Source organism: Balearica regulorum, chromosome 6 (genome assembly GCF_011004875.1).
Source record: "Balearica regulorum gibbericeps isolate bBalReg1 chromosome 6, bBalReg1.pri, whole genome shotgun sequence".
In the NCBI taxonomy this organism is placed as follows: domain Eukaryota; kingdom Metazoa; phylum Chordata; class Aves; order Gruiformes; family Gruidae; genus Balearica; species Balearica regulorum.
In genome coordinates, this window is record NC_046189.1 from 24,665,474 (window position 1) to 24,690,531 (window position 25,058).

The 25,058-nt window shown below is 40.0% G+C and overlaps 1 protein-coding gene across 2 annotated transcripts in view; it reads left to right on the forward strand.

Annotated features, from left to right (window-relative positions):
• Positions 1 to 967: 967 nt before the first annotated feature.
• The window catches only part of RBMS1 (RNA binding motif single stranded interacting protein 1), a 146,488-nt gene continuing 122,397 nt past the window's right edge, over positions 968 to 25,058 (forward strand). The window contains exon 1 of one of the 2 annotated variants that reach the window (XM_075756848.1): positions 968 to 1,375. In XM_075756848.1, the coding sequence (XP_075612963.1) occupies positions 1,301 to 1,375 (75 nt within the window). In that variant the 5' untranslated portion in view covers positions 968 to 1,300. The remainder of the gene's footprint in view (positions 1,376 to 25,058) is intronic. The other variant, XM_075756842.1, reaches the window with a different exon arrangement.

Genomic DNA, 25,058 nt, shown 5'->3' on the forward strand with positions numbered 1-25,058 from the left:
TGTAAATCCTTAAGTTTTTTAATCTTTCATTCCACTATTATCACATTTAGCTTGGCTGATGCTAACACACGCGTGAGTTTTGGTGGACCTTACGTGTATGTTTTATTAATAAAACAGTGCTGCAAAACAAAAATGCGATTAGTGTGACAAAGAAACGGCATCTGCTTAATACTCTGAGGATCAATTTATCTTTGGGTAGAAAAGAGACACGTTTGTCAGAAGTAAACCCACTGGGCTAAGTGGGGTTTTTTTTACAAATACCAGTGGATTATAGTGTGGGGCTGGTCCGTACTTCTAATGTTTGGGAAATTATCTTCCAGAGAGAAAATATTCAAGTGAAAAAAACTGTAACTACTATCGACTAGAGCACGAATGTTTCCTGTTTGAGAATGAAGTGTACTCGGCACCGCTGGCGAAAGTACAAATTGAAGGATGTACGATGGGCCAGACGGAGAATTTGGTCTGGTTTTGTGGTTGCTGTTCTGTAAACTGATTTTAGCACTGCAGTCCCTTCTGCTCCTAGCAGATAAATAGACCCTCTACCGCCAGGCAGAACCGAAGCCAAACGTAGTTTTCCAAAATTGTATCCAATCCTCCCCTAAAGCCCTGCACCACTGCTCGGCAACGAGATGCACAAAGAGCAAAGGCGATAACAAAGCGCAACCCGGCTAATTAGGTCAGAGCCGTGTGCGGATGCGACCACTGCAGCCCTCCTCCGCCGGAACGTGGAAACCCCCCGCTCCGCTCCCGCCGGGCACCGCCGCTTTTCCCGGCGCTGAAGCGGCCCTCGGGCCGAGCGGCGCCGCTCGCTGCCCGCCGCGGCAAAGCTCCCCCTGCCCCGCGGGGGCTGCCCCGCCGCCGGGCCGGGGCCGGGGCTCGCACCGCGGGCGCCGAGCGGGGCTAAGCGCCGCCCCTCGCCCCCTCTCTCCCTCCTTCTCTCCTTCCTCCCTCCCTCCCTCCGCCAGCCCTGCCCCGCCGCCTGGCACCGCCGCCGCGCCCGCCCCGAGCGCTCCCCGCACCGCCGCTCCGCCAGCCGGCCCGCCGCCGCTGCTCGGCCCCGGCCGGGCGGGGACTTGGCAGGAACTCCCGGGGAGAGAGCGAGAGTGCCTGCCCCCGCTGCCGCCGCTCCGCTGTGGCTTTTGGGTGGAGGAGGAGGAGGAAGGTCTGGGCTCGGCCGAGGAGCAGCAGCCGCCGCCGCCGCCGGAGAGGAAGAGACAGGAGGGAGAGAGAGACGGAAAGGCGGCTGGAGCGCCCCAAAGTGACCCCCCATCCCTGCACTGCAGGCTACATTTCCAGCTTCATGGGCAAAGTGTGGAAACAGCAGATGTACCCCCAGTACACCACCTACTACTACCCCCAGTATCTGCAGGCGAAGGTAGGGTACGGCACGCCGGGCGGCGCGGCGGGTCTGAGGCTGGCCCCGCTCCAGGGCGGCTGGCCAGGGCCGAGCCCGGACGGGGGCTCCGCGACGGGGGGCACGGCCCGGGGGAGGCGGTCAGGTTGCACCGGGGGACGGAGACAGGAAAGAGCAGGCGGCCCCTTCCTGCCGCCCGCCGTCGCCCCGGGAGCGCCGCCGGGAGCCCCCGGTCCGCCCGCGGCCGCCGTGCTCCCCGCCGGGCTCCCACCCCTTCCCCTCGCTCCCGCCTGTGCCGTCTCCGACCTGTCTCCTTCCCTCTCGCCTTCCCCCTCCCGCCGGCGGTCCCTCCTCTTCCCCAGGGCTCTCGGCGCGTCTCCTCCTTCCCAAGCACGTCCTCGGCCACCCCGCTGCAAAGCAGAGCTCTGCGGGGCCCCGCTCCTGCTGCTTCCCGCAGCGCAGCCCCCTTGAACGCAGGGAAACCACCCAAACTTCAGCCGGCAGGCCCCAAACCGGGGCTGTCGGTAGCCGCGCTTTCAGCTGGGGCGGGGGTGCCGTGACATCCTGGGGGGTGGCAGGGCGTGCTTCTTGCTGTGATGGGGATGGCCGTAATTCCACTCAAATACGAACGCTGAGGAGGCAGCTGGGCTCGGGTGGGTACTCATTGTCTGTGGAGTTGGACCTTTGTGAGCTGCCACCTCGCAGTTTACAAACTGGATTAAAAACGCCTTAAGCGTCCATCTCCTGATGGTTGATGTACACGGGTAGCTGTTTGCAGGAAATTTGATGGCAGTTGTTTTTGTGGTGGTGGTTTTTTTTTTTTTTCTTTCTCCTTCAAGTCTGTAAGGACAGCCAGCCCCACTGCTCTAGAAGCATCATGCTGCAAACTGGCAGATGCAGAGGTGGTTGCATCAGCTGTCTGGAACATTTAGCATAAGCCTCTCCAACCACCAGTGTCACTCCTCACAAATCAAAACAGACCCATATGAGGCTTCAATGTGTGAACTTTTTTTAGAGGTTATAATCGGGGGGAGGGGGTGTGTGTTGGGGGGGGTTGATGTAATTTTTTTTCTTTTTTTCTGTTGAAGTGTCCCGCTTGTGTGGCCATGGCAGGACAAGAATTCCCTTCTCTTTATTTGTGCACTTGATAGGCTCTTCTTTTTATTGTGTTCTGTGTTACTATATTGTGAAATGTAATTTATACTGCTTGGCTGAAAAATAAATTCAGTGTGACAGTCATGAGACATTTTACAAGTCAGCAATGAGGGGGCTTTGAAATGTGCTTTCATATGTACAGAAATTGATAGAAATATGATGAAGGTCTTTAGGTGATTTGAAATGACTAATCTCTTAAATGTGTAATCGACATCAGGCTAAATAGTACAGTCTGTAGCCATTTAAAGATTATGCTGCAGAGTAATCACTTCAGTACTGTTTAGATACATATTTTCAATGCATTATTTTAAAGAAAGGTAGAATGCCTAAAGGACAGCCTTTTGCATCACTTAACTGTATGACTATATAAATGTTCTCAAATGAAAAAATGTCTTTGTTCAGAAACTTTTACCTTCATGATTTTTTGTGGCATTAGTAAGTTATGAACCAAGTACATAACATTGAATATATATAAAAAGCAATGTCACTTGGCTTTTTTGACCTGTAAATAATTGAAGAGGGAGATAAACTGTAATAGCTTACTGTAGTTATTAGAGTATGATCCTAGAAATCCATGATCCTATGAGAAAGCTTGATGGTCCATCTTTGGGAAATGTTTCCTCTACAGATAATTTAATATTGATTTGTATTACAGTCAATGACATCTTCAAAACATCTTGCAGTCTTTGCTATAAAATTATACAGCCTGAAATTACATTACTCTGTTTCAGCAGAGAGAACACATGGCCATTTGACCCACACACATGAAATCAAATATCTGGGACCCAGTGAAAGTTTCCTGTTTTCAGAGATCATGATTTTGTAAAAGAAATAAAAGAAAAAAAAAAAGTGTCTCCTTGGTGTAGATAAAAGGACTGGTAACTGTAAGTTTTGGTATTCAGATATACAGAGTTCAGTCATATAAGCACTCTTCTCACTATGGATCCTCTCTGAGCATGTAGAAAAATTAATTTAATTTATAGTTTTCAGCTATTCTATTCTTTGGGCCCTAAACCAACCTGTCGTCCAGTACATGAACTATTTCAGTCATTCTGGAGAAATCTTTGGTTTTTATTAAAGACAAATTATAATAGAATTGAAGAGCTTTTGCTGAATGTATGATGAGTAATGGTACATGATTACCCTGGAGGAGGTAAGATGTTTTGAAACTAGAAGTTTTGCTTCCCATCTCATCCTTATTTAAGTAATGATGGAAAATATGCTGACTAATAAACTGCAAATCGATAATTAGGGGATGACAGGAATTGGTCGAAGATGGATTTTTCTGTAGAGAGATAAAAAATACTCATTAGAAATTGCATGCATTTCTGATGGGTCTTTAGGTTAAAATGCTGATGTGGTCAACTATTTTAATTGCTACAAAATATGTTATAGATTTTAAAAACAGATTCTGTATTTGTCTGTTATGATCTTCACAATCTTATTCATGAAGTATTCAAGCTGGTTCAGTCATATATTCTGGGAGGAAATACAAACATTTGCTGTGATTCAGCACCTCCCTCCCTCTAATCTTAGGGAGTTCAGCATCAAAAGAGATTAGTGAAACCATGGGCTTAAATGAAATAAACAAAATAAACATTGGAAGAAGGTGCAACGCTTTTAATATGAAAAATCGTTATGGCAATGAAAATAGTTTGAAATGGTTTCAACTTGAAGCTTGTAAAACCTTCTGCATGTTTGGGACTGCCACAGTTTTCACTCTGGCAAATGATATGTTTGACAAATCCGTTAAATTTTTGTCTTCTAATCAATGTATGTTTTAGGACAGTTCCTATATTGCAGCCTTGTATGGCGTGTCAGAGAGCATCAAAAATATTTTCCAAGTTCAATGGATGTTTCTAAAGGTTTAAATACTTTCTTTAACAGCATTTCTGCAACATTTCTTTTCAAATTTCAACTCAGCTATATTTAATTTTCTTACTTAATATTTTATTTGTAATGAAGAGATTCTGTATTTCAACATTTTAGAAAATGATGTTAATTAAGATTGTATGTGTTTTACTCATGCTTAAAGGCCTCTCTGACCAGGAGTAAAATCTGACTGTGCTAGGCAAAGTATTGTAACATTTAACAAGCCAGTTAGAGTACACACAAACAAATATAAATGTATATATACATCTTCAGGCCACAGTCTGTTTGGTTTGGTCAAGTAAGAAATACAAATGAATTTATGTTTTGTTTTCCTTTACCTAAATAACAAATGGAATTCAGGGACACGATGTACACAATATAAAAAAAAAAATTGCGATAACTAGCTGTATTACTGTTTTTTCCTTGGACAATACTGCGACAATATGACTGATTTTACTGATAGGTTTCTGTATCATAAAGGAAAGCTCTTTGTATAAGAGAGAGTTAGTAGAAAATGGCAACATTTCCTATAGATAGCATGGTTTACTTAAAGTGCAAGCAGTTAATAGTCAGATGATATTTATGTGATACTTGAATTCTATTTCTTTGGTATGGTATTAGGTAACAACAACCCAGAAGAAATGAAATCTTGTGACTCTTGCTAAATTACCTTAGAGTGGGCTTCTAACTGTGTAATTTGGTAGCTGCAAAATTATTGCCCTGGCACTATGAAAAGAATTAATATTTCTAGAAGTTTGTGTAGGTTTGTGGGCAGGACTGTCGATTGACGTAAACTTGTAGTGAGCAGGCAGATTCTGCCATGTCAAAAAACTTATTTTCAGGCTGTTGACAGCAAACTTTAAAATGAGAACATTTAATTTTTATCCAAGCCTGTCGATGGCAGAGTAAGTAGGAAATCAGTTTAACAGGGAACTTACTGCAGGGTTAACCAAAGTGATAGGAGACTTTCTTATTAGGAGACACTGGATAACGCAGAGTTTTGTGTCAGTGTGTGAAGTTAATAGACCAATGTAGAACCTTCTGGTTTAGATGCTTCAAAAGCAGAAGCAGTAGGACCCTCTAATGTTTTGCTGCTAATGAATACCTTTACTCACTGCATTCTGTGCCAAGCATAGGTCTATAACCCTTTGAAAAGTTTTACTAGCTTATGAGCTGATTTCAATCAGCATAAATGATTACTAATTCTAATCAGTTTAGTTAGATTTATTCCATATGCGCTACGACTGCAAAATCTGTACGTAGTAAAAGACAAGCGTACAGTAACACAGAGTATGCATGTTTATGAGGTTGGAGAGAAATTTGCACACTTCTTATTGTAGGGATGTTATATAAATTGGCCATAATTGTGATCTTTCTGATTCTTGACTGGGCTTAGAAATCCATTTAAAAAAAGAAAAAAGCACAGGTTAACTGCAGGCAAACTTTTTGTCTCCATGCAGTTACCTGATCCTGTTAGCCGCCTCAGTCTCTTGAATGTGATCTCTCCCATTCGGGTCAGGCTGGGGTTTTATTGTGCAACTATCCAAAGAATTCCTTCAAAAAGCGTACCACATTGTGGAAGGGAAAGAAGTGTAAGATTTATCAATTTTAAGAAAAACTTGAAAGTGCTGGTGGTAAGGTGATCCCTCCAGCTCTATAAAATGATCTTAGGGGATGTAAAATATGGAGAAATGAAGAGTGTTCTTTAGAAAGAGCATTTTGTCTTCTTCCAAACGTCCCAGTCCAAAACTGGGAGTGCCTGTTTGCATCTATCCCTCAGATGGGCCAGCAACTTTTTGTCATTGGTCACAATGACTGTTTTATGTAATCGTTCCAGCTAGCTTATTTTGTGTGGGGCATCTCTATCCTTGTCCCAGTTATAGCTCCTTTCAACTTTTGAAGTTTATTTCAGGTGGCTTGCTATCAACTAGAAATACGTCCTTCAGAAAGTATTTCTAGAAACAGTTGCTAGAATAATTTTTGTGTATGCAAAAGTTGAAGTCTTTCTAGAAATGGGTTGAGCAAAGTTCATACAGAGCTCTGCAAATGTTTGTCCTCCTTGCCTTGAATTACTCCTGGTTTGAATTATTCTGTATGAGAACCTCTCTTGAGAAGTAATGTCAGATTAGCTCCAGGGGCAAATATGCGCTAGAAGGAGGATGTAACCAGATACGTTGTTAATTGTAGTGACCTCAGGAAGGTTTAAACTTAGATATACCATGTGGGAGCACTGCATTGTTTGGTGGAGTCGAGAAGGACATATGTTAATGTATCTTAGGTGTACTAATGTACATAATTGTAACTATCTAAATAACTCTGATAAAGGTACATGAAACATATACGTCACAACATCATCATCTGGAAGACTGACTTCACTGAAGTCAACAGGAGTTTTGCCTTTAATTTCAAATGAGCAACATTTATTTACTAGAAACTCAATTCATGCTTGGGTCATGCTGACCGTGCTTAATTTGGGGGTGATTTGCAATGACATGATGTTCATGATCTTCACTTCAGAGGAGCAAAAGTGCAACAGATAGATTGTGTGGTGGGGGCTGGAATCAAGGAGAAGTAGCAACGGCATCCATAAGATAATACTGATTTTGTATTTTTTTCTAGGGAATCTTTTAAAAAGAGGTTTTTTAAAAAGCCACAACTTTCCTCCCTTAATCCAGCCTCCTTACAGAGAGGAATGGTGTAAATATACATGCACTAGAGGCTGAATTTGCAAATGACAAAGTAAAAAATATTCTCCCCACATCATTAATGAAAGAAACGACAGGTTCTTATTAGTTTTGTAATTTCTAGAAGTTTGAGACTAAACTCATCCCTAGAGTACGCTGTGCTTGGGGCTTAATTTGATACTGCATGATTGGCCTCATTTAACAAATGTCAACAAAATCTTGGTCCCCCTCCTTGATCCAGTAATAACTTTACTGAGTCAGATCCTGAGTCTGATAGTCTTATGGGACTGACTTTTACAAAAAAGCGATAAAGCAATATATGACTTGAAAAAGGCTTGAAAAATTTATTCAGTCCTGTTTTCCTTTTGTGTTTGATTATTACCCCCCCCCCCCCCCCAGGCACTGGGTATGTTCCAAAACTGTGTCTATGAAGTTTATATCCAGTAGGTACGCGACAGCTGTAAGAGACCAGAATTACACAATTGGTCTGATTTGTACTGGTGTATTTTCCAGCTTTACCTTCCACGCAGGATCCCAAGGCAGTCATGAAAGGTGTGCAATAGTTTTGTGGGGGGAAAGTTAATTTTCTTTGAATAAAATAGTTCTTTAAAGTATATTTTCTTTCACAACTCAGCTGTTACTCTTGGTAATGACTGTAGTTTTTTCTCATTACTTTTAAACCAAAGGTGAGCATGCTGTTTAGATGTTTAAGCTTATTTGTAAAGCGAACCCTATACTTGAAAATACTTTGCTTCTAGTCGGAGCATAAACCTTCAGGTCTCAGTCTCAAGGATGAAATTTCCTGAGTAAATTTTGACGCTTCCACTTAGTGTTGAAGGAACAAAGAAAAAAATACGCAAAATTATTGAAAATTTCCAATGGAGAATAATACAATGTAGTAAATAATTGTTTTCTAAATCTGTTTTTCTATAAAACAGTACCTTTCAGAAACACATCTATTTAGGGTATACGTCAAAAAACCACCTCGGGGACACAATTTTTAAGCTGCTTTAAAGTCCAAGCAGCGGTTTGAGCTGTCAGCGTTGATAGCAGATCCATCACACTAACTCAGAAGGGTAATTGATGCTACTAATCCAGTGCTCCTAGTGAAGGACACTTGATTGTGATAGCAGTAAAGGTGTAGTAATAAACTGGAAAATATAGCTTGATACAATTATATATTTCAGTTTCAGTGTTCCAAGTAGTCATAATCAGGAGTGAAGAACAATGGTTTAAGAAATAAATTGTTTTTCATGAAATTATGTTTTTAGTGTGAGAAATCATCCTTTGAAGATGCATGCTCAGATTTAGCCAAAAATATGCTACAAATTATATGCTCTTTTTTGTTGTATTGTATAGACTTTCTATGGGCTGTGCAAAGTAGCGATCACAACTATTTCTACTGGAAAATCAGCTGCTTTGTTAAAGAAGTGAAAAATGTTGGGAAAACATGCTGATAAAAATCTGTTCTATCTGAGTTTAATTCATTTCAGTAAAAACACAGACACACGACAGATTCAGGTCATATTTACTGTGGCTAATAGATGATAATAATTATCTGACTTCATGCATTTTCTCAGTCTTCCTACTGAGACCTGCATTCAAATGTAATTTCATTAAGTTCTAAGCTGAATTATATTATCTCAGAATTGAGGAAGACAAAGAGCTTGGACGTAGGTATAATCAGGTACCATGGCTCACTTGTTTCATGGTAGCTTTTGAAGCCACTGTGGTCTGAGACCGTAAGAGTACATTTAGTCTCAATTCCTCTGACTTGATGAAAACGTTTCAAAATGTATTCAAGCTAAATTTCTGAAATTTCAATGTACATACAAGGCCTGTGAAAAGTGCTTCAGAATCATTCCGGGGAGATAAACAGAGCTTACTGATGCAAAATGCAATTCGAAACGTTCAGTGTGACTCTTGTGCGTTGAGAGGAAAGTATTGATCTTCTGTGGAGGGGTAGAGCAAACGGGCTTCACTTTGTGCATTTTACTACAGGTTAAGAACTGAATTCCCTTGCTTGTCTCTTGGCAACACACACTGACACATTTTCTATAGCAGTTTATAGGCTGTGGTAGTATCTGTGACCTCTTCTATCCCTCCGGCCATAGCTACGGAATCACTTTAATTTTACATAACTAGGCACAGCAGCCAAAAAGGGCAGTCCTGTCTTTCCCCATTGCCCCCAGGAGCTCATTCCTGTCCCTTACCCTGTGCTGGCACTAGCATCTGTACGAGCAGTCAGTGAGCTGAATCAAGAAATCAGTCTGGATGAAAACTAACCCCCAAAACCCCAACTGTAATACATTTTTACAGTGGAGCAACTAATGAGATACTTAAAGAGTTTGAGATTTGCATAGCTATGGGTGAAGTTGTCTCTGAGACAAATACACCCTCTTGGGTCTCACTTTTGTACGATAGAATGGTGGTGCTTAACTTTTCTAAATAAAAGGCTTTCCATGTCCTTGGCCAAAAGGGCAAAATTTCCAAGCCAAAGGAAGTCACAACAGAGCTCTTAGGTTACCAAAATCTGTTGATTGCATATATATATGCAGCTATCTGCTAGCATCATTTTTCTATGACTTTATTTTCTCTTTTACTGTTTTAAATTGTGTTAGATGTCGGCACACTAAGTGTTAAAAACCTATTTGAGTCTGTCTTTCATTCTTACGACCAATGAGTGTGGAAGAAAGTGTGAAATAAGTTGCTGAGAGGGCTTAAGTTAGGTATAGGCCTGGGAGGAAAGAAAGAATCAAATGTAAATGGGACTTCCAGAGGCCTTGTAGCATAGTGTTACATCTAACTTTCCATTTTCGGCACAGTGCAACATTGATATTTTATTTCATTCTGGGGAAAGAGGGGAGAAGGCTGGCACTTCAAATTAGCAGCAGCTGCAGAATTAAGACAAGGGTGTTAGTGACTCATTTGGAAAAGTACTAGCTAAAACATTCTGTCTCCTAGAAAAAACATTTAAGAAGGGTTTATGATATAAACTTTGAATTTCATGAACAGCGCCTGTGACCTTCTGGTTTCCTCTGGGTAGCTTTTCTGATTAGTGACCGTTTGCTTTTGACAATTGCATATTAAAGTGAGGAGAGTACATGGGGATGTTTTGGAGGGGGAAGTGTCTCTGTTACCAGAGCCAAAGACTCCAGGATGCCTCTTACTTCTTTTGACCCAGTCAGCCAAAAATTCAGATTCTTATTATTCCAGGTAGAAGGAAAACCCGGTGATACTTAGTTTTTTCTTTGATGTAGCTGAATTATTGACAAAGAGTAGTCAAACTCCTGTTTCCCTGAACACAGGGATCTTAAATAACAGAAGCAGTTTCTTTGTTCTCAGTCCCAGATTCCTTCCCCCAATTCCCTGTTCCCTCTGTTTAGGCCTTTTACAGGACCGTATACTCAGTGCTTATGTTCAGGTTGTTCTCTACTCTTTCCATATCTGTGTTCAGGTGAGTTTTTTCCCCTCCTCTGATGAAGATGTGTATTATCCTCAGGTCCTATAAATATATATGTATGTGTAATATATATAGCTTTATTTAGCTATAAGAAGAGAAGGCTAAGGGGAGATCTAATTGCTGTCTAAATCTACCAGATGAGAATATATAGACAAGGTGGAGCCAGACACTTCTTGGAGGTGCACAGGGATAGGATCAGACCATAATTCAGGTTGGAAGGGACTTCAGGAGCTCTCTAATCCAACTTTCTGCTCAAAGCAGGGTCATCTAGAAGATCAGACCAGGTTGCTCAGGGCCTTATCCAGTCCAGTCTTGAAAGCCACCAAGGATAGAGACATACAGCCTCTCTGCACAACCTGTTCCAATGCCGGCTGTCCTCATGGTGAACATTTTTTTCTTATTTCCAGTCTGAACCTCTCTTATGCTCGTTGACTCATCCTCACACCATGCACCACTGTAAGAACCTGGCTTCTTCTCCTTGATAACCTCAGAGGTTTCCATTCTGCAAAGGGAAAGCTGCTATTAAGTCTCACTAAAGCCTTCTCTTCTCCAAACTGAACAAGCCCAGTTCCTTCAGCTTTTCACAAAGCATGTGGTCCAGCCCCCAGCCATCTTGATGGCCCTCCACTGAACTTGCTCCAGTTTATCAATGTCTTTGTTTTACTGGGGGCCCAAAGCTGCACGTAGTATTCTACATGGGGTCTGTCAAATGGGGGGGATAGTCACTTCCCTCACCCAAATGCAGCCCAGGAGGCACACCTTACTGCCAGAGCATGCTGCTGGCTTATGCTCAGCTTGCTGTCTGCCACAGCCCCCCAGGTCTGTTCCAGCAGAGCTGCTCCACAGCCAGTCAGTCCCCAGCCTATATCATTGCAAGGGACTTTTCCTTCCCAGGTGCAGAACTTTGCACTTCTCTGATATTAAAATGTTAAATGCAGCAGCGCCAGGATAGACCCTTGTGCTCCGCCCAGTACTGGCCTCCAGGTAGAGTATAACCTATTAGCTGTGCTTCTCTGAGCCTGACCATCCTGTTAGTTTCATTCCAATCTAGTTGTCCACTCGTCCAGACTATAATGTCTTTACCTTGGGTCCAAGAATATAGTGGGACACAATGTCAATGTCCTTGCTAAAATCAGTGTGAATGACGTTCGCTGCTCTTTCCTTGTCCAGAGATCTAGCCGTTTTATCATAGAAGGGAACAGGTAATAGGATGCAACACAACAGACACAAGTTGTGATATGAGAAAATTGTAATTAGATATGAAGAATTGGGTTTTTTAACGTAAGGGTGGCCAAGCACCTGAACAGGTGCCAGGAGAGGTTCTGGGATCTCTTGGAGACAATAAAAACTGAACTGGACAAGGTCCTGAGCAACCTCATCTAGTTGAACCTGCCTTTGGAGGGAAGTTGGACTAGATGACTTCCAGACATCCTTTCCATACCAGTGTGTGATTCTGTAAGGTAGACCCTGAGGCTCTAAAGTAACTGTTACTGTTCCTTCTATGTTTCATCATTGTAAGCCATGATACAGTATTTGGAAAGGAAAGGTATAGAAGAAATTCCCTTTTTCTATTTAACAGAACATGCATTCTACAAATATGCAAATGACATTTCAATAATCTGTTCAGCATGCAAATTCCCTTATCCCATTTTAGCAAATATCTTGTTTAAGCTGCTTAAAATTTAAGGGTTTAGGTTTGTCTGTTTGTTTGTTTGTTTTTCTCCTGGCAGAACATTATAGTGCTACAAACCTGTGCTGTAAATTGTGACAGACAGGTATACATTCTCATACCAAACCACTTCTTTAGGCTGACATTTCTTGTTCCTACATCAAATCTGAATTTGTTCATAAGTTTTTTGTCTTGGACATGGATTAAAAAATTAAACAATAATTAACCCCAAATTAAATCTTGTTTCTTTCCAAGCAGACAATATTCAGAGGAACAGCAAAGAGTACTGAGGAAGGCGGTGTTCTGACTTTCTCGTAAAAAAAATGGGAAGAATTAGCGTGTTCCTGTTGCTTTTCACTGACAGTTCTGCTATATCTTAAGTGACTTTTCTTCCAAATTACAGTAAGTTCATCAGCTGCAGAAGTTATGGATATGTGAAGGGCTTCCAAACCCACCCACCCAGCTTCTTTAGCCCGCTCTGCTTTTATTAGCACTTCTTTGCAGTGTCTTTTATATAGTCACCCCCCATATTTTCTAAGGATTTTCAATTACAGGTATAATAATAGGAAGCTCTCATGATCCCAAACCCTGAAGTTAATCGTGAAGATGCCACTTCTACTAGACCTTAAAAATAGTAATAATAAAAAATCACAGCTATAGTTATCAGCCAGATTGATGATGAGAAAAACATGTAAAACCCACCCAACGTCAGTTCATTTTTACACTGCTAACTAAATAATGTGATCATGGTTGTTCATTAATTCTGAAAATCAGGTTTCTTGTTAGGTGCCAGAATATATATTTAGGGACCTAGGACAGGATGAAGTTGGCCTTAAGATGACTTCCTCATGGCCAGAAAGTTGCAGAGACAGCAGCCTGATCACTCCAAGTCATTATCACAGAAAATAAATTACTTAATTGAATACTTCTTTATTTCTTTCTTCATTCTAGAGTGTTTACCTTGATGTGACTGGGCTATCTGAACATAAATAAAAGTGAAGATTTTTACAAAAATATAGAATTGGGAAGAAATGAAGAGATATTTGTGCTCTGGGGATGTTTCTGCTCTTAGGAATTTTAAATGCTATTCTTGGACTTTTATTTAATCGAGGGCCTGGGACTAGGGAGGACTGTTATCCAGATTCTAACACCTACATGCTAAGTAGCCGTGCATCTTTCTGGGAGAAATAGCGAAAAAACCCTGGTAAAAATGAAAGAAGAATGACAGGAGTTTTCTTTGCTGTGTTGCCCCAAAAAGAGACAGAAAAGCAACTATGCATATTTTATACCTGCTACCACTTTCCTGCTTTTAAAACTGAAAGTGGAATTCCATGTCAGATGAATAATTGAATAATGAACAAATGAATAATAAATTTTTTTTTTTTAACTTATATGAAATATAATGAGTCATTGTCCATGCTTACTTACTCTATTCAGCTCTGTTGAGGTTAGTATAAATGGCTCCTCTTTTACTGATATTTATATGAAGTTTAGAAACACATATATTGTGAACAACAGAACTTCTGGCATTTCTGCAGCACACCTTTTTAAGAGTAGGGATTTATCTGAGTGTTGTCTTCCAAAATGTATTCTGTCTTTCTCATTGATGGAAAGCGCACTGCATCTCACCCAACCGCTTTTGTCATCCAGGAAGGATGCTGGAGATTCTGGTGCTCTGGTGGTGGCTGCTAATACTTGTATATACACATTTTTAAATTGTATTGGATATGTAGTTTAGTTTGTATTTGCCTACAAATTATTAGAAAATATGCACCATTGATTCAGTTTCCTTGATTGATAAGTTATTGTTGTTCTTTGATTCTTGACAGTGTGGTGTCTACTCTGCAGGATAGCCTGTGCTTCAGGTAACTTAGATATTGGGCAATCTAGTGAAGTGTATGTGCGTGTATTATTTATAAAATATTCTGGCTTGCTGTCTGTATAATGAAGGGATTCATGTAAAATGGACACTAGTTGTGATTTTTTTCATAAATTAAGACGTTAGTCCTTCCCTTGACGCTGATATTGAGCTCCCTGTATTCTCTAATTTAAATGGCCATAGAAACTAGTCTTTGCAGAAAAATCATGCACCAGAATCTTACTTTTATCTCAAGAAATAATAAACATTATAACATAAATTTTCATATTTATTTCATTACAGCCCTCCATTTTTCAATTTAAATGAGCTGCAAAATCTCCAGACCATACCAGACTATTGTTCATGCCAGCCTATAGCTTTAAAGCAGAATTCAGGAGCCATTTGCTCGTGATCCCTTGGAGATGGCGAAAAGAAGGCTCGCTGGTATCAAGGGTTGTATACAAGTCTGAGCAACTCTGGCTTGCCTAGTGACGAGGATGTCAGGAGACTGAGCTGGGATTTCTGGGAGTAGACAGCTGAGCGCCATGTCTGGGAATGACAAATATTTCACAGTTTTAGTGAGAATCTTTTGATAATTGACACTTAACAGGAATGGCCTCTGGAAAAGAGGAAAGGAAAGCATGGCTGAGGATACCAGCGAGATAACAACAGAGAATAGTCTGGTTTCTGTAATTTTATATAACCTTGGCTTCACTGAGGCGACAGACACCTTTGGAAGAACTACCTGCTGTTAGGCCTTACTCCCACATTGAGACCCAGAGCAGCTGGCCTCAGGAGCAGTGGGTTTGCACAGACGGGAGGTAGTTCCTCCGCTTTGCTTGCTTTGTCCCCCTTGCATTGAGCTTATCTCTGAAAGTGGGTTAAACAGACTCTTAAAAGCTGGCTCTAGACCCGTCTCTTGGGCCGTCTGTTGTCATTTGAGATAGGAAAAGAGGAAAAGGTAAGTGAAAAATATGAAGTTGGACAGAGGGAAAATATAAGCAAAACTAATTTTGAAAGAGGAAAATTGCTGTAGAGAACAGATAAGAGAAAAGAATGAGAGAAAAGAGCAGGGAAGAGAAAAGGCACAGTTCAGTGGAGAGGCTGTGGCATGTGTGCCAGAGCATGGCACGAGAAGACACCTCCAGCTGCCAGGCTGTCCACGGGGACCTGCATCCCCAACAAAAGGAGACTGGAGGCAGTGTTCTGCAAGAACTCGGGGTGGGGACTCCTAAAGTTCAGCAAGAATTAAAGGTTATTCTTACAAAAACAATGGACGGTTTTGGGGAACAGACAGGCAAGACCTCTGGGAAAGGCCTTGTTTTATGTAGATTGTGAGAGGACAAAAGGTACTCGTGGGGCACAGAGACATGCTTTCTTTTATTAAAGTTTTCCTTTTTCATTTGTGCTGTTTGTAGTATGCCAGAACACTTAATATGTTCAAGCGCGCTGTTCCGGGCGTGTGTCAGTCGGCTCAGAGGCTAAGGTCCATCCTAGCAGCCTGAGTGGATCCTGTGTTTGGACTAGGAATAACATTCCAGCCTGCTTTGGTGAGCAGAGAGGTGGGCTTTCTAGTTAGATTAAGGTCACTTGGAGGGAAAAGCAAGCCCAAGAGAAGGTTTGAAGTGCTAAAGTCACCACCAGAGAATAGCATTTTCAGTTCCAATAACTGAGATGGGATGACTTGTGTATTTTAATTGATTTTTTTTGTGAAGCAGACAGAATCACTCTCAACTGTGCTGTGGCCTTTGGAGGTGGTAGAGATCATGATATTACAGAGGGGTAACACAGAGGTGGGATTTTTCTGTTGCAGTCTACCCCTGTGGAACAACACAGCCCAAAAATGAGCTATACTTTTATGGAGAAGAGTCGCAAATAATAAATGGTGAATTTGCACTGTGAGTATGCTGTCCTGTAGTTATGAAGGCATAACTACATCTGACCAAGAGAAGATCCTTTTTATTTTGTTCAGGTTTAACGTCTCTTTTTTGTAGCTTGTGGTTGTTTCTGTTTGTTTGTTTGTTGGATTTTTTCTTTTTTTTTTTTTTTAGTAATTGGTTGTTTTGGTGATGTTAGCCCTCAAAAAATGATAAAATTGCAGATTTTTGCAGCATATAGTTTCATCCTGCACCTCTCTCGTGTGCAGTGATCCTCTGCGAATGGTATTTGGCATCTGGTTCCTTTATTCTGACAGCAGGGATCTTTGAGAGGTAACTGCTGTGCAAGCACTGAGCACAATACTAGCACAGCGAGCACTGGTGCAAGGCCAGGTATAAGGATTTATTAGGTATTCTGGAATAATTATCCCCAAATAATTATCCCCAAATAATTTCAAGTGAGAAGAGCTTTCTTCTTGAATAAGTGTACTGTTGTTCAAAACAGCTTAATCCACTTTCAAAGCCAGCTAAACAAGAAAAGGCATTCTTATTCTGAAATGTGATTGCCTTCTCATGGTGTTACTTATAAATGTTGTTGTATTTTAAACTGTTAACCTGATACAATTTGTACACATACACGAGGCTTCTGTTCCTACTTCTTTCCAGGAAGAAGCCTTAAAGGTTTGATGATACTGAAGTAAACACACTGGACTGTTAGAGAGTAAAAGCTATCAAAGGGGCAGAATATTGATGCTAACAAGATTTAGAGCTTGTCTACACTTAAAAATATAATGGGATTTATAAGGAAATACTTTTCTGGAATTATTGAGCATTATAAATTCCCATATAGATGTTCACGTATCCACACGTCCATATCAGGGGTTATTTCAGAGTCGTTCTGGTAACTTTCCAAATGTAGACAAGACTTAATTAAGCTGACTTAATGTGCTAAACTCATGTCAACTAAAACTGTATTAACTATATTGTCCTCTATTTAATAATTTTAATCATTTTAATTATGTGTCTAAATGCAGTAATACCAGAAGTAAATAAATGCACAAAGAATATTTATTCACTTCACTAAGTGAGCATTTTGCCTGCATGAAGCGTTCAGGCCTGGGCTCCAGAGTACTTGGCAGAACACAGATGAGATTTCCCTGCGTTCTTTTTGATATCTCCTTTCTTGAAAATTAGAAGTACTGAAGTTACACGAAGTTATCTTGAATTTAAAATTAAAATTGAAAGGTTTCTAGGATATGCAATAGTGCAAAACACAAGTAATTACATGAATGTGTATATTATATTAACACATTTATATTAAATAGTAGTAGTTTTATAAATAAAAAGTTATGTTACACAGAAGAATGGATATGAAGTTGCCTAGCTTTATAAAAACTACGTTTACAATTATGTATACATATAGATATATTTAATTTAATTACACTAAGTGTTGGCATGAGAGACCACCTCTGCTCAGTTATAGCCCTCCAATTAAAATTGGGAGGGGAATGGAGTTAAATAAGTAACTGAGCAGAATTTGACTCTAAATACAGAAAAAACTAAGTTGCAGTCTGTAGCATACTCTACTTTTGTAGAGAATTGTACATTTGCATCCCAGGGTAGAAATGGGCCGTGTGCTTGGAAGCATGAAATCTCTCAAGGTAATACTTCATAACTATGGAATGTATCCCATGACTGATATGTAGCTAAGAACTGAGAATCAAATTACACATTAGAAATACTTGAAATTAAATATTTTTTAGTAAAAGAGAGCATTATGCTGGGTAAACAATATATGTTTTCTTTTTCTAGAGATGCATTGGAGCATAAATATACGAAGCATTTAAATATGTATGTTTGTATTTCCTGCTTTTTTAATTTTAGTAGTATTTCTTTAAGAAGTAAGATTTTTTCTTGAGTTCATTTACTAGAGTTTTACATTTGACTCTTGTAAGTATCTATTTTTAATTTCATTTTAAATTATTCTTTTCTTCACTCCAATTAAGTTTGGAATTTCTGATCTTAAGCAATTAATTTCCAAACATACAGACTTGTTTCAGCAAGGAGGGAGAAAATATCCCTAAATTCTTACTGGTGCCTGCACAGAAGCCATCCCCTAAGGCGCTCTCAGTGGTCTTTTATTAAAAAAAAGTTACTGAAAAAAATAAATTGGTAAACTGTGTTGTCCATATCAGTGCATCTAAGATCGACAAGAATTACCCGACTATTCATTTTCACAGTGGCCCAGACCCTTGCAGGTACGGACGAGCTGTTTTGTCCTCAAGCGGACGTATCTTCTCTAGTGTCAACTCCACTCACTTTTCCTGAATCCATTCCCAGTACAAACTGAAGCTGGTCAGGTTTAATGGGGGTGTTGGACTCCATCCATCTTGTCTTCTTCCCATGATACTCCTGCCCACCCAGAACGTGCTTGTGCCCGGTGGGGAAGGTGATGATCACAATTTTGGCTAAACGGCTCTCAGAGTTGGGGAGAGCCTTCTCTGGTGCCTTTGATCAACATAAGGAACGGCTGAGGGTCCAGCCAAACCTGAACAGAGCAGATTCTTGTGGGAAATAGAAAAGGATGTTTATTTGAAATAAAATAAATAGGAAAGGGAATGCAGATTTTCTTATATTTGTTATTTTACCTGAGGTTCTTTTCACATGAGCCTGGGTGGTCAGGAGGATTTTCTCTGGGTTTGCCACTGCATGAGAGAGACCACAAGGTACTTGGTAATTGCTTTAGCTTATCGGTTGTAACTCTTTGTACTATTAAAGCACCCTGGCAGCTCTCCACACAGGTCAGGAATCCTTTGTGTAAGGTGTGTGACTGCCACCGAGGGCTTTCATGTCTCAGTGGAACACAGGAGAAAAAATGGACTTAGGAGGGTATAAACAAATGGGGTACTAGTGGTGTTCTGGGTGATAATTCTTGGGTTCAAGATAGACTACTTCTTTTTTGAAAACTTTGTTGCATAATGTGCATTCAATGTCCTGTGACTAATGGGTACTATTAGGGAAATCTCAATAGTTCGGGAGATAATGTCAGACTTGTTGGAGACCTGATAAAGAACAAAGCAACACATTAATCTCATTGTCAAAAGAACTATATATACACCTCAGTTCCAACAAAGTGAGATGTTATTTTTTGCTAATACTTAATTTCTATCAACTTTAACCACCTTCAGCTCTGCGTCACAATTCTTAAAATGCTTAATCATGGGAATAGAATTTGGAACTATTCCTGTAGCTAAGAACATTCACATGATTAAAAATTTGAAGTTCTATTTGACCTCTGCGGATCAAGTCTGAAGTATTTTGCCTGCTTTACCATAGCTCTGAATTGTCTAGACTCTGACAAACACATCGATAAAAAGGTAGATGTGTTGAACTCTGCGTAAGTTTTCCGACATATGTAGTTGGGGTTGGAGAAATACTATACTTTACTGGTTATTCTGTTATGTTGCAAATTAAAAGCCAGTTACAAAGAGCACATCTTGCAGTATTCATCCCCAAAAAGGGATTTCACATGAAGTCTATCCATTTGTATGAAATCTAATGGCCGTTTCGTCAGTGAAATTTCACTGTCCTGCTGAGCATAAAATACAGAAGCACTTATATAATAGAAACTTGGAACATGGTAAATTATGTCCTTTGAACAATAAATGAACTTTCTTCTTACATTGAACTGAAGTATAGGAATGTAGTGTTCTTTGTCTCATAATTGTCTGCCTACACACACCCAGTCTGCACTTCTAATAACAACTTGCCGTTGAAGGAGCACACATGTCCTATATTTTTGGCCTCATCTGTATATTTTTGTAGTGGAAGATGTCTTTACGTTAACAAAAATAACTTCATAATGATTATACATTAGAGTTAATGGTGCCAGTTTTACATTATTATGTGCGTACATACTTGTTAGAACATGAACGATACATTCAGAGTAACCATACAGTTTGTGGAACTATTAAGTGTTTTTGGCCCGATTAAAATATTCAACAACACGTTTGTTGAATGTGCACTTTTTTCTTTTTAATCTAATATTGCCATTTGTTAGGCTGTGATGAATATGTTCTCCAGACAAGCTAACAAAAGATAACAGATCAGTTCTCTGTCCAGGAAAACTACACCATGTAAACAGAATATTAGAACCGGGCTTTAGAGGACAGCCCATCATTCGGTAAAAGGAAAAGGTCAGCCCGGTATGATGTCTCTAACTGTGCTTCAGTCCAGGTAAATACAAAACCATAAAGAAAAGCAATTGTCATTTAAAGCTAAGTGTAAAAAGCATAAGCTTCATTATCGTGCTGATCTGGATGAACCTTAAACAATGTTTACAGAAAGGTTTGGAGAGTTGCCTAGCACTGGAGTATACACAATTAAACAACATAGCTGAACTTTTCTTTCATGTCAGCATACTGCTAAAAAGACCTCCATTGTACTCATATGATAGTCATTCTTGGAACTTAAAACATAAACAGGAATAGAGAACGTTCACTCGTAATTCTATCTCATGGTAGCTCATCAAGGAGCACAACTGCATTTTCACCTATGCAGCTTAAGAAGGAAATTAGCCATAGAACTTAGCAGTAAGGAGATAGCAAAACATGAACTCAATGTTCTGATGTGTGAATGTGTACCTGAATTTGGTAGTTGCAAGTATGGACTAATAGTTACTTAACATACTGCAAAATTAATTTTGATTAGTTTTGTGCACCCTTATTTCTGTGACTAATAAGCATCCTTGCTTTGGTATAGTAACTCAAGAAAAGCAAACACAGATTATTGAAGGAATAAAGGAAAGCTAAAGCAACAAGCCAGTTGTGGTAGACTTTGAAAGTGGATAATCTGAATTGGAACTGCAGTTTGGCGTGTCATTAGTCTCAGAAATACTTGTGTTTCACCTTATAACAGTAGGAATTTCCAGAATCACCTACATGATTTCATATTTGTTCTAGTTATTTTTAATTTTTATTTTAAAAGAAATTATTTTGGATACCACTTTTGCATATGTATACATCATAATAGTTCTTGTAGTGCTTGTAACTAATGTTATTTCATTAACTTGCCACACTCGGTTTCTATTAAGCTGTTTATTTTTATGTAGAGGCTATATCTGAATGAACATTTTTAATGAAAATCTGCTAATATTAATGGCTGTATGTAAAAATGGAAGTTAATGTAGGATATGAATTTAAATGTGCAGTATATGACTTGTTTAAATCTAGGACAATTAACTAGGTTGTAAGCAGTTGATGACACTGCAGAAAGATCAACACTAATTGTATTGTATATGAAAAATGCTCTGAACTTTCATCAGCATCCAGAAGAGAAGAGCAGTTCAAAGCTTACGAACAAACTATAAACATAAATGCTTCAAATAGACAATGTTTTCTTTCAAATATTTTTTTAATCGAGGCCTCTTGACCTTTGCTTTCTGTAGCAATAATACTAATCCTGTGCAATTTCAGATAATCACAACACTCACTCATCAGAGATTAAAACAGGTTTTTGTAGTATTTGTAGACTCGAAACAAAAATGTTCTAGCTATACATTCTCTTCACTTTCAATGAGCATTTTTTACTGCTCATTGACCAAAAATTATTCACACTATTGTCTGAAATTGCAGTTTATTACAGTTATGATAGAGTAATTATATTCTACTCTACACTAGAGCAGATAGCAAGAGGAATAATCGTGATTTTTATGTTGTCAGACCCTCAATCCCTCAGCGGTGTCTATTCTGTAATAATTTTTTTCAGTTTAAAAAAATGCCATCTCATTTGTTTGGACAGATATTCAGCTGGAGAATGGTGACATGCCAGTATTACTACTTTAAAAACACAGAACTTAGGAACAGTGCATGGGATCTTCTGTGAGTAGTAGATAAACAATTTCATTAGCAATCCTGCAGCATGTTTGTTAACAGTGTTAGAAAATGCTCTTCCAAGCAGCCCCATCAAGAAGCCTTTTGTCTGCGAATGTACAGCAACTGTATTGCCTTTGAAACACATTTTCTCAAATGACTGTCCTTTGAATTAGGCCCTTCTGCCAGATGCAGTTGACATTACATGGCCAACTATTGCCAGTACCTTTCCTCATATTTTTAATACAAAAAAAGTTCTTTCGATATCTAGTGAGTTCTTGCTTTTTAAATTAGATGGGTTTTTGCATGTCCTGGGGATCTAGAGAAAGTCCCTGGCTTACAAATCAAATTAATTTGTTGGTGCTCTAAGCACATAAATCCATGGATAGTAACTGTGTAGACCGTGAGAGGAATTCACCGTTCGGTACGCTCGCTTGGTACGCAGCTTTGTGCTTGTAGGTGGGAAACAAGCACCCTGTGGGGATGCTCTGGGTTGAGGCGGCGACTGGTATTCAGGCGTGCAAGAGTTGTAGACTGAGGAGACTAAAAGGAACTGCTAAACCTAAAGGCACATGGCTGCTGTGAATCAGTAAAGTCACAGCTGTGTCCCCTGTGGACGGGAGAGGCTTGTCTGCTAGCGTAGGTGGGGAAATTTGTTGTTGATACCTATGGGTAACTTCACCAGTATTTCCACCAATTTGAATGGGCTTATGCCCAATGAATTGAGAGAGAGACTCTGAAAGCCATTACAGTTAGTTCACTTTCAATTGCAATTATCCCATTTACTCTAAGGCTGTAAGAATATTGTGCTAAACTGCATGTCTGTTGGCTGTAAATAATTCTGTCCTAATAAAGTTCTAATGTCTGATAATATAAATCTACCTTCTCCTCACTGGCAGCACATTTTTCTTCTAATAATACTTAATGGCATGCATTTGTAGCTAGTCCCTCTGTGTACTGGTGCCAGCCATCCCTGTACAGATAAGGGGTTGTCACTACTTCCGTGATAAATCTGTATTAGCTAGGTTTAGAGCTAGACTGTATTTTATTTGTTAACTCATAAACTGGGACTTTACTCAAAATGAGTTTATAGAAAATAATTTGTACAAAATATGTTTCTCTGATTTTTTTAATTGTAAAAGGAAGACAGCATCTTATTTGAGCGATTCTTTTCTTTCAACTTTGACTTAAATTAGCTTTTTTAAGTAAGTAGAGGATGTTACCTGATGTTTCAAAATGTGGGCCAAATGCCTTTATTTTATAGTGACAATATGGCTGGTTGGCTTTTTTAAGGCATTCACTCAAATATTAGTAAAGTTAAATATCAAAATACAAAACACAAATAAACTGCATCTTCTGGTAGATATTTTCTGGTATATGTTTGGATCCAAATCACATCAGTGTAAGGTGCTACACAAAGATGAGGCTCTATTTATGTCCCAAAATAGGCCTCAAATTATATATGAGTAATGCCAAGCATTGCGTTGGTCCCCTGTCCAGATCTGTGGACCAGTTTCACGGCTATTGTGATTATCTCAGTAGACTTGAAACCTCCAGTTGATAGACATCCACTAAGCCAAGCTCACTTCAGCTACACAAATCATTATTTCAGTGGAACTAACGGTGCTGTGGTGTACCCCAGAAAGTCGATGATATGTTGGCTCAGTCTCATTCACTGTTTCCAGTGAAAACTAAAATGCATTTGTAGACCTTTCTGTCCAGCACACCCAGATGTGCAGGTTTAATTTTGTGCAAGTATTCTGTATTTGCAGTCCCTAACCACCGATGTGATTGGAATTAGATAAATGAGGAATCCAGATATGGATCATACAATAGGTTTCCCTCCTAGTCGTTGTCCCCATAAAATCTTGATGCTTAACCTATAAATTGTTTGAATAGTTTTGGGGGTTTTTGTAAGATAAATTCTAAGTAGGAATTGCCAGAATGCTGGTCATAAAGTCTCACTATTGACTGAATTTACATGTCTTCATCAATTCTTCCAGAAATTTGTTGTTATTTTTTCATGACACAAAAAGCATGACAAAGAAGGCATGAGCCAGTTCAGCTTGTAGACATAAAACAATATAAACCACCATAAACCATTAAGCTAATTATGGTATTAAAAGTTAACATCTCCAGACTCCATGCTTTCTTTTTTTAACTTCTGCACAAGGACAAAAATGGATGTGGGCGTGCATGTGAAGCAACATGAATTTGCAGTCAGGAAAAAAGAACTATTAACAATAACACTCCACGGATGCAGTCCTGCAGGACTTTCTTTCCAAATGTGTCCTGTTGTAAAGCACTGGGATTACTCATAGTAGTAAGGATTTGTTCCGGGACTTTACAGGGTTGCCACCCAACCATTTTGTGGCTCCCAAGATATGCAGACCTTTTATAAAACACAGAGGAGCCGAAGAGCAAATGGAAAGTACTTTTTTATACGTAGCCGTGCCACTTCGGAGACTCCAGGACGTTGGGGCCTTACGGTACCATCACATTTTAAGCAGAACTCTCCAGTGCTTTCACTAGCAAGTTCTACTTGAGAATTGATGGCAAGAATATGACCCCGGTGTGGTGTGTGCTTGCAGGCTGAGCGGTGGTGGGAGGCCAGCTGTGGAATGTGGGAAAGCGGCTGAACTGCTGAAGTCATGCAGGGAATGTTAAATGTGTCTCCAGCTGGCAGGGAGCTGCAGCTTAAACACAAGCTCTGGGTCCTGGGTATTGCTGAGTGTTCCCGGCACCCTCAGCTCCTGCTACCCTGAGCAGGGCTGATACATGTTGCAAACGGATCCAGAAGAAAATGAAATGCCTGTCGTCTTTTAGGGGAGTTGTAATGGCAAATGAAGCAAGCAGTGAAGGCTTAAACCTTTTTATTATAAACTAAACTGTTACAGTAGCCCTGCCCAGGCAGTGAGAAGTGCAGTCGAGAAAAGTTAATTCTGCAACTCTCAGTAGAGAGAAAAAGAGTCCTCGTATTTTTCCTTATTTCCTTGGGTATGTCCCTCTTAGAGAAAGTGCAGTTATCAACCCTCTAGATTGGTGGGGGTGTTCTCCACCAGTTTAGCCAATGAGTTCCAGTTTCACAGTAAAACTAACAGGGGCAGGGACTGCCACCTACCCGGCATGGCAAAGGGCAGAGGGAGAGTAAATGGGAAATGTGTTCCAGCCCTTCTTCTGGGTGGACAATTAGAATTTCCTCAGGTCCCCTGGTGTTCCTCGATTAGCAGGGCAGCTGCTGTGAATACCCCTAAGG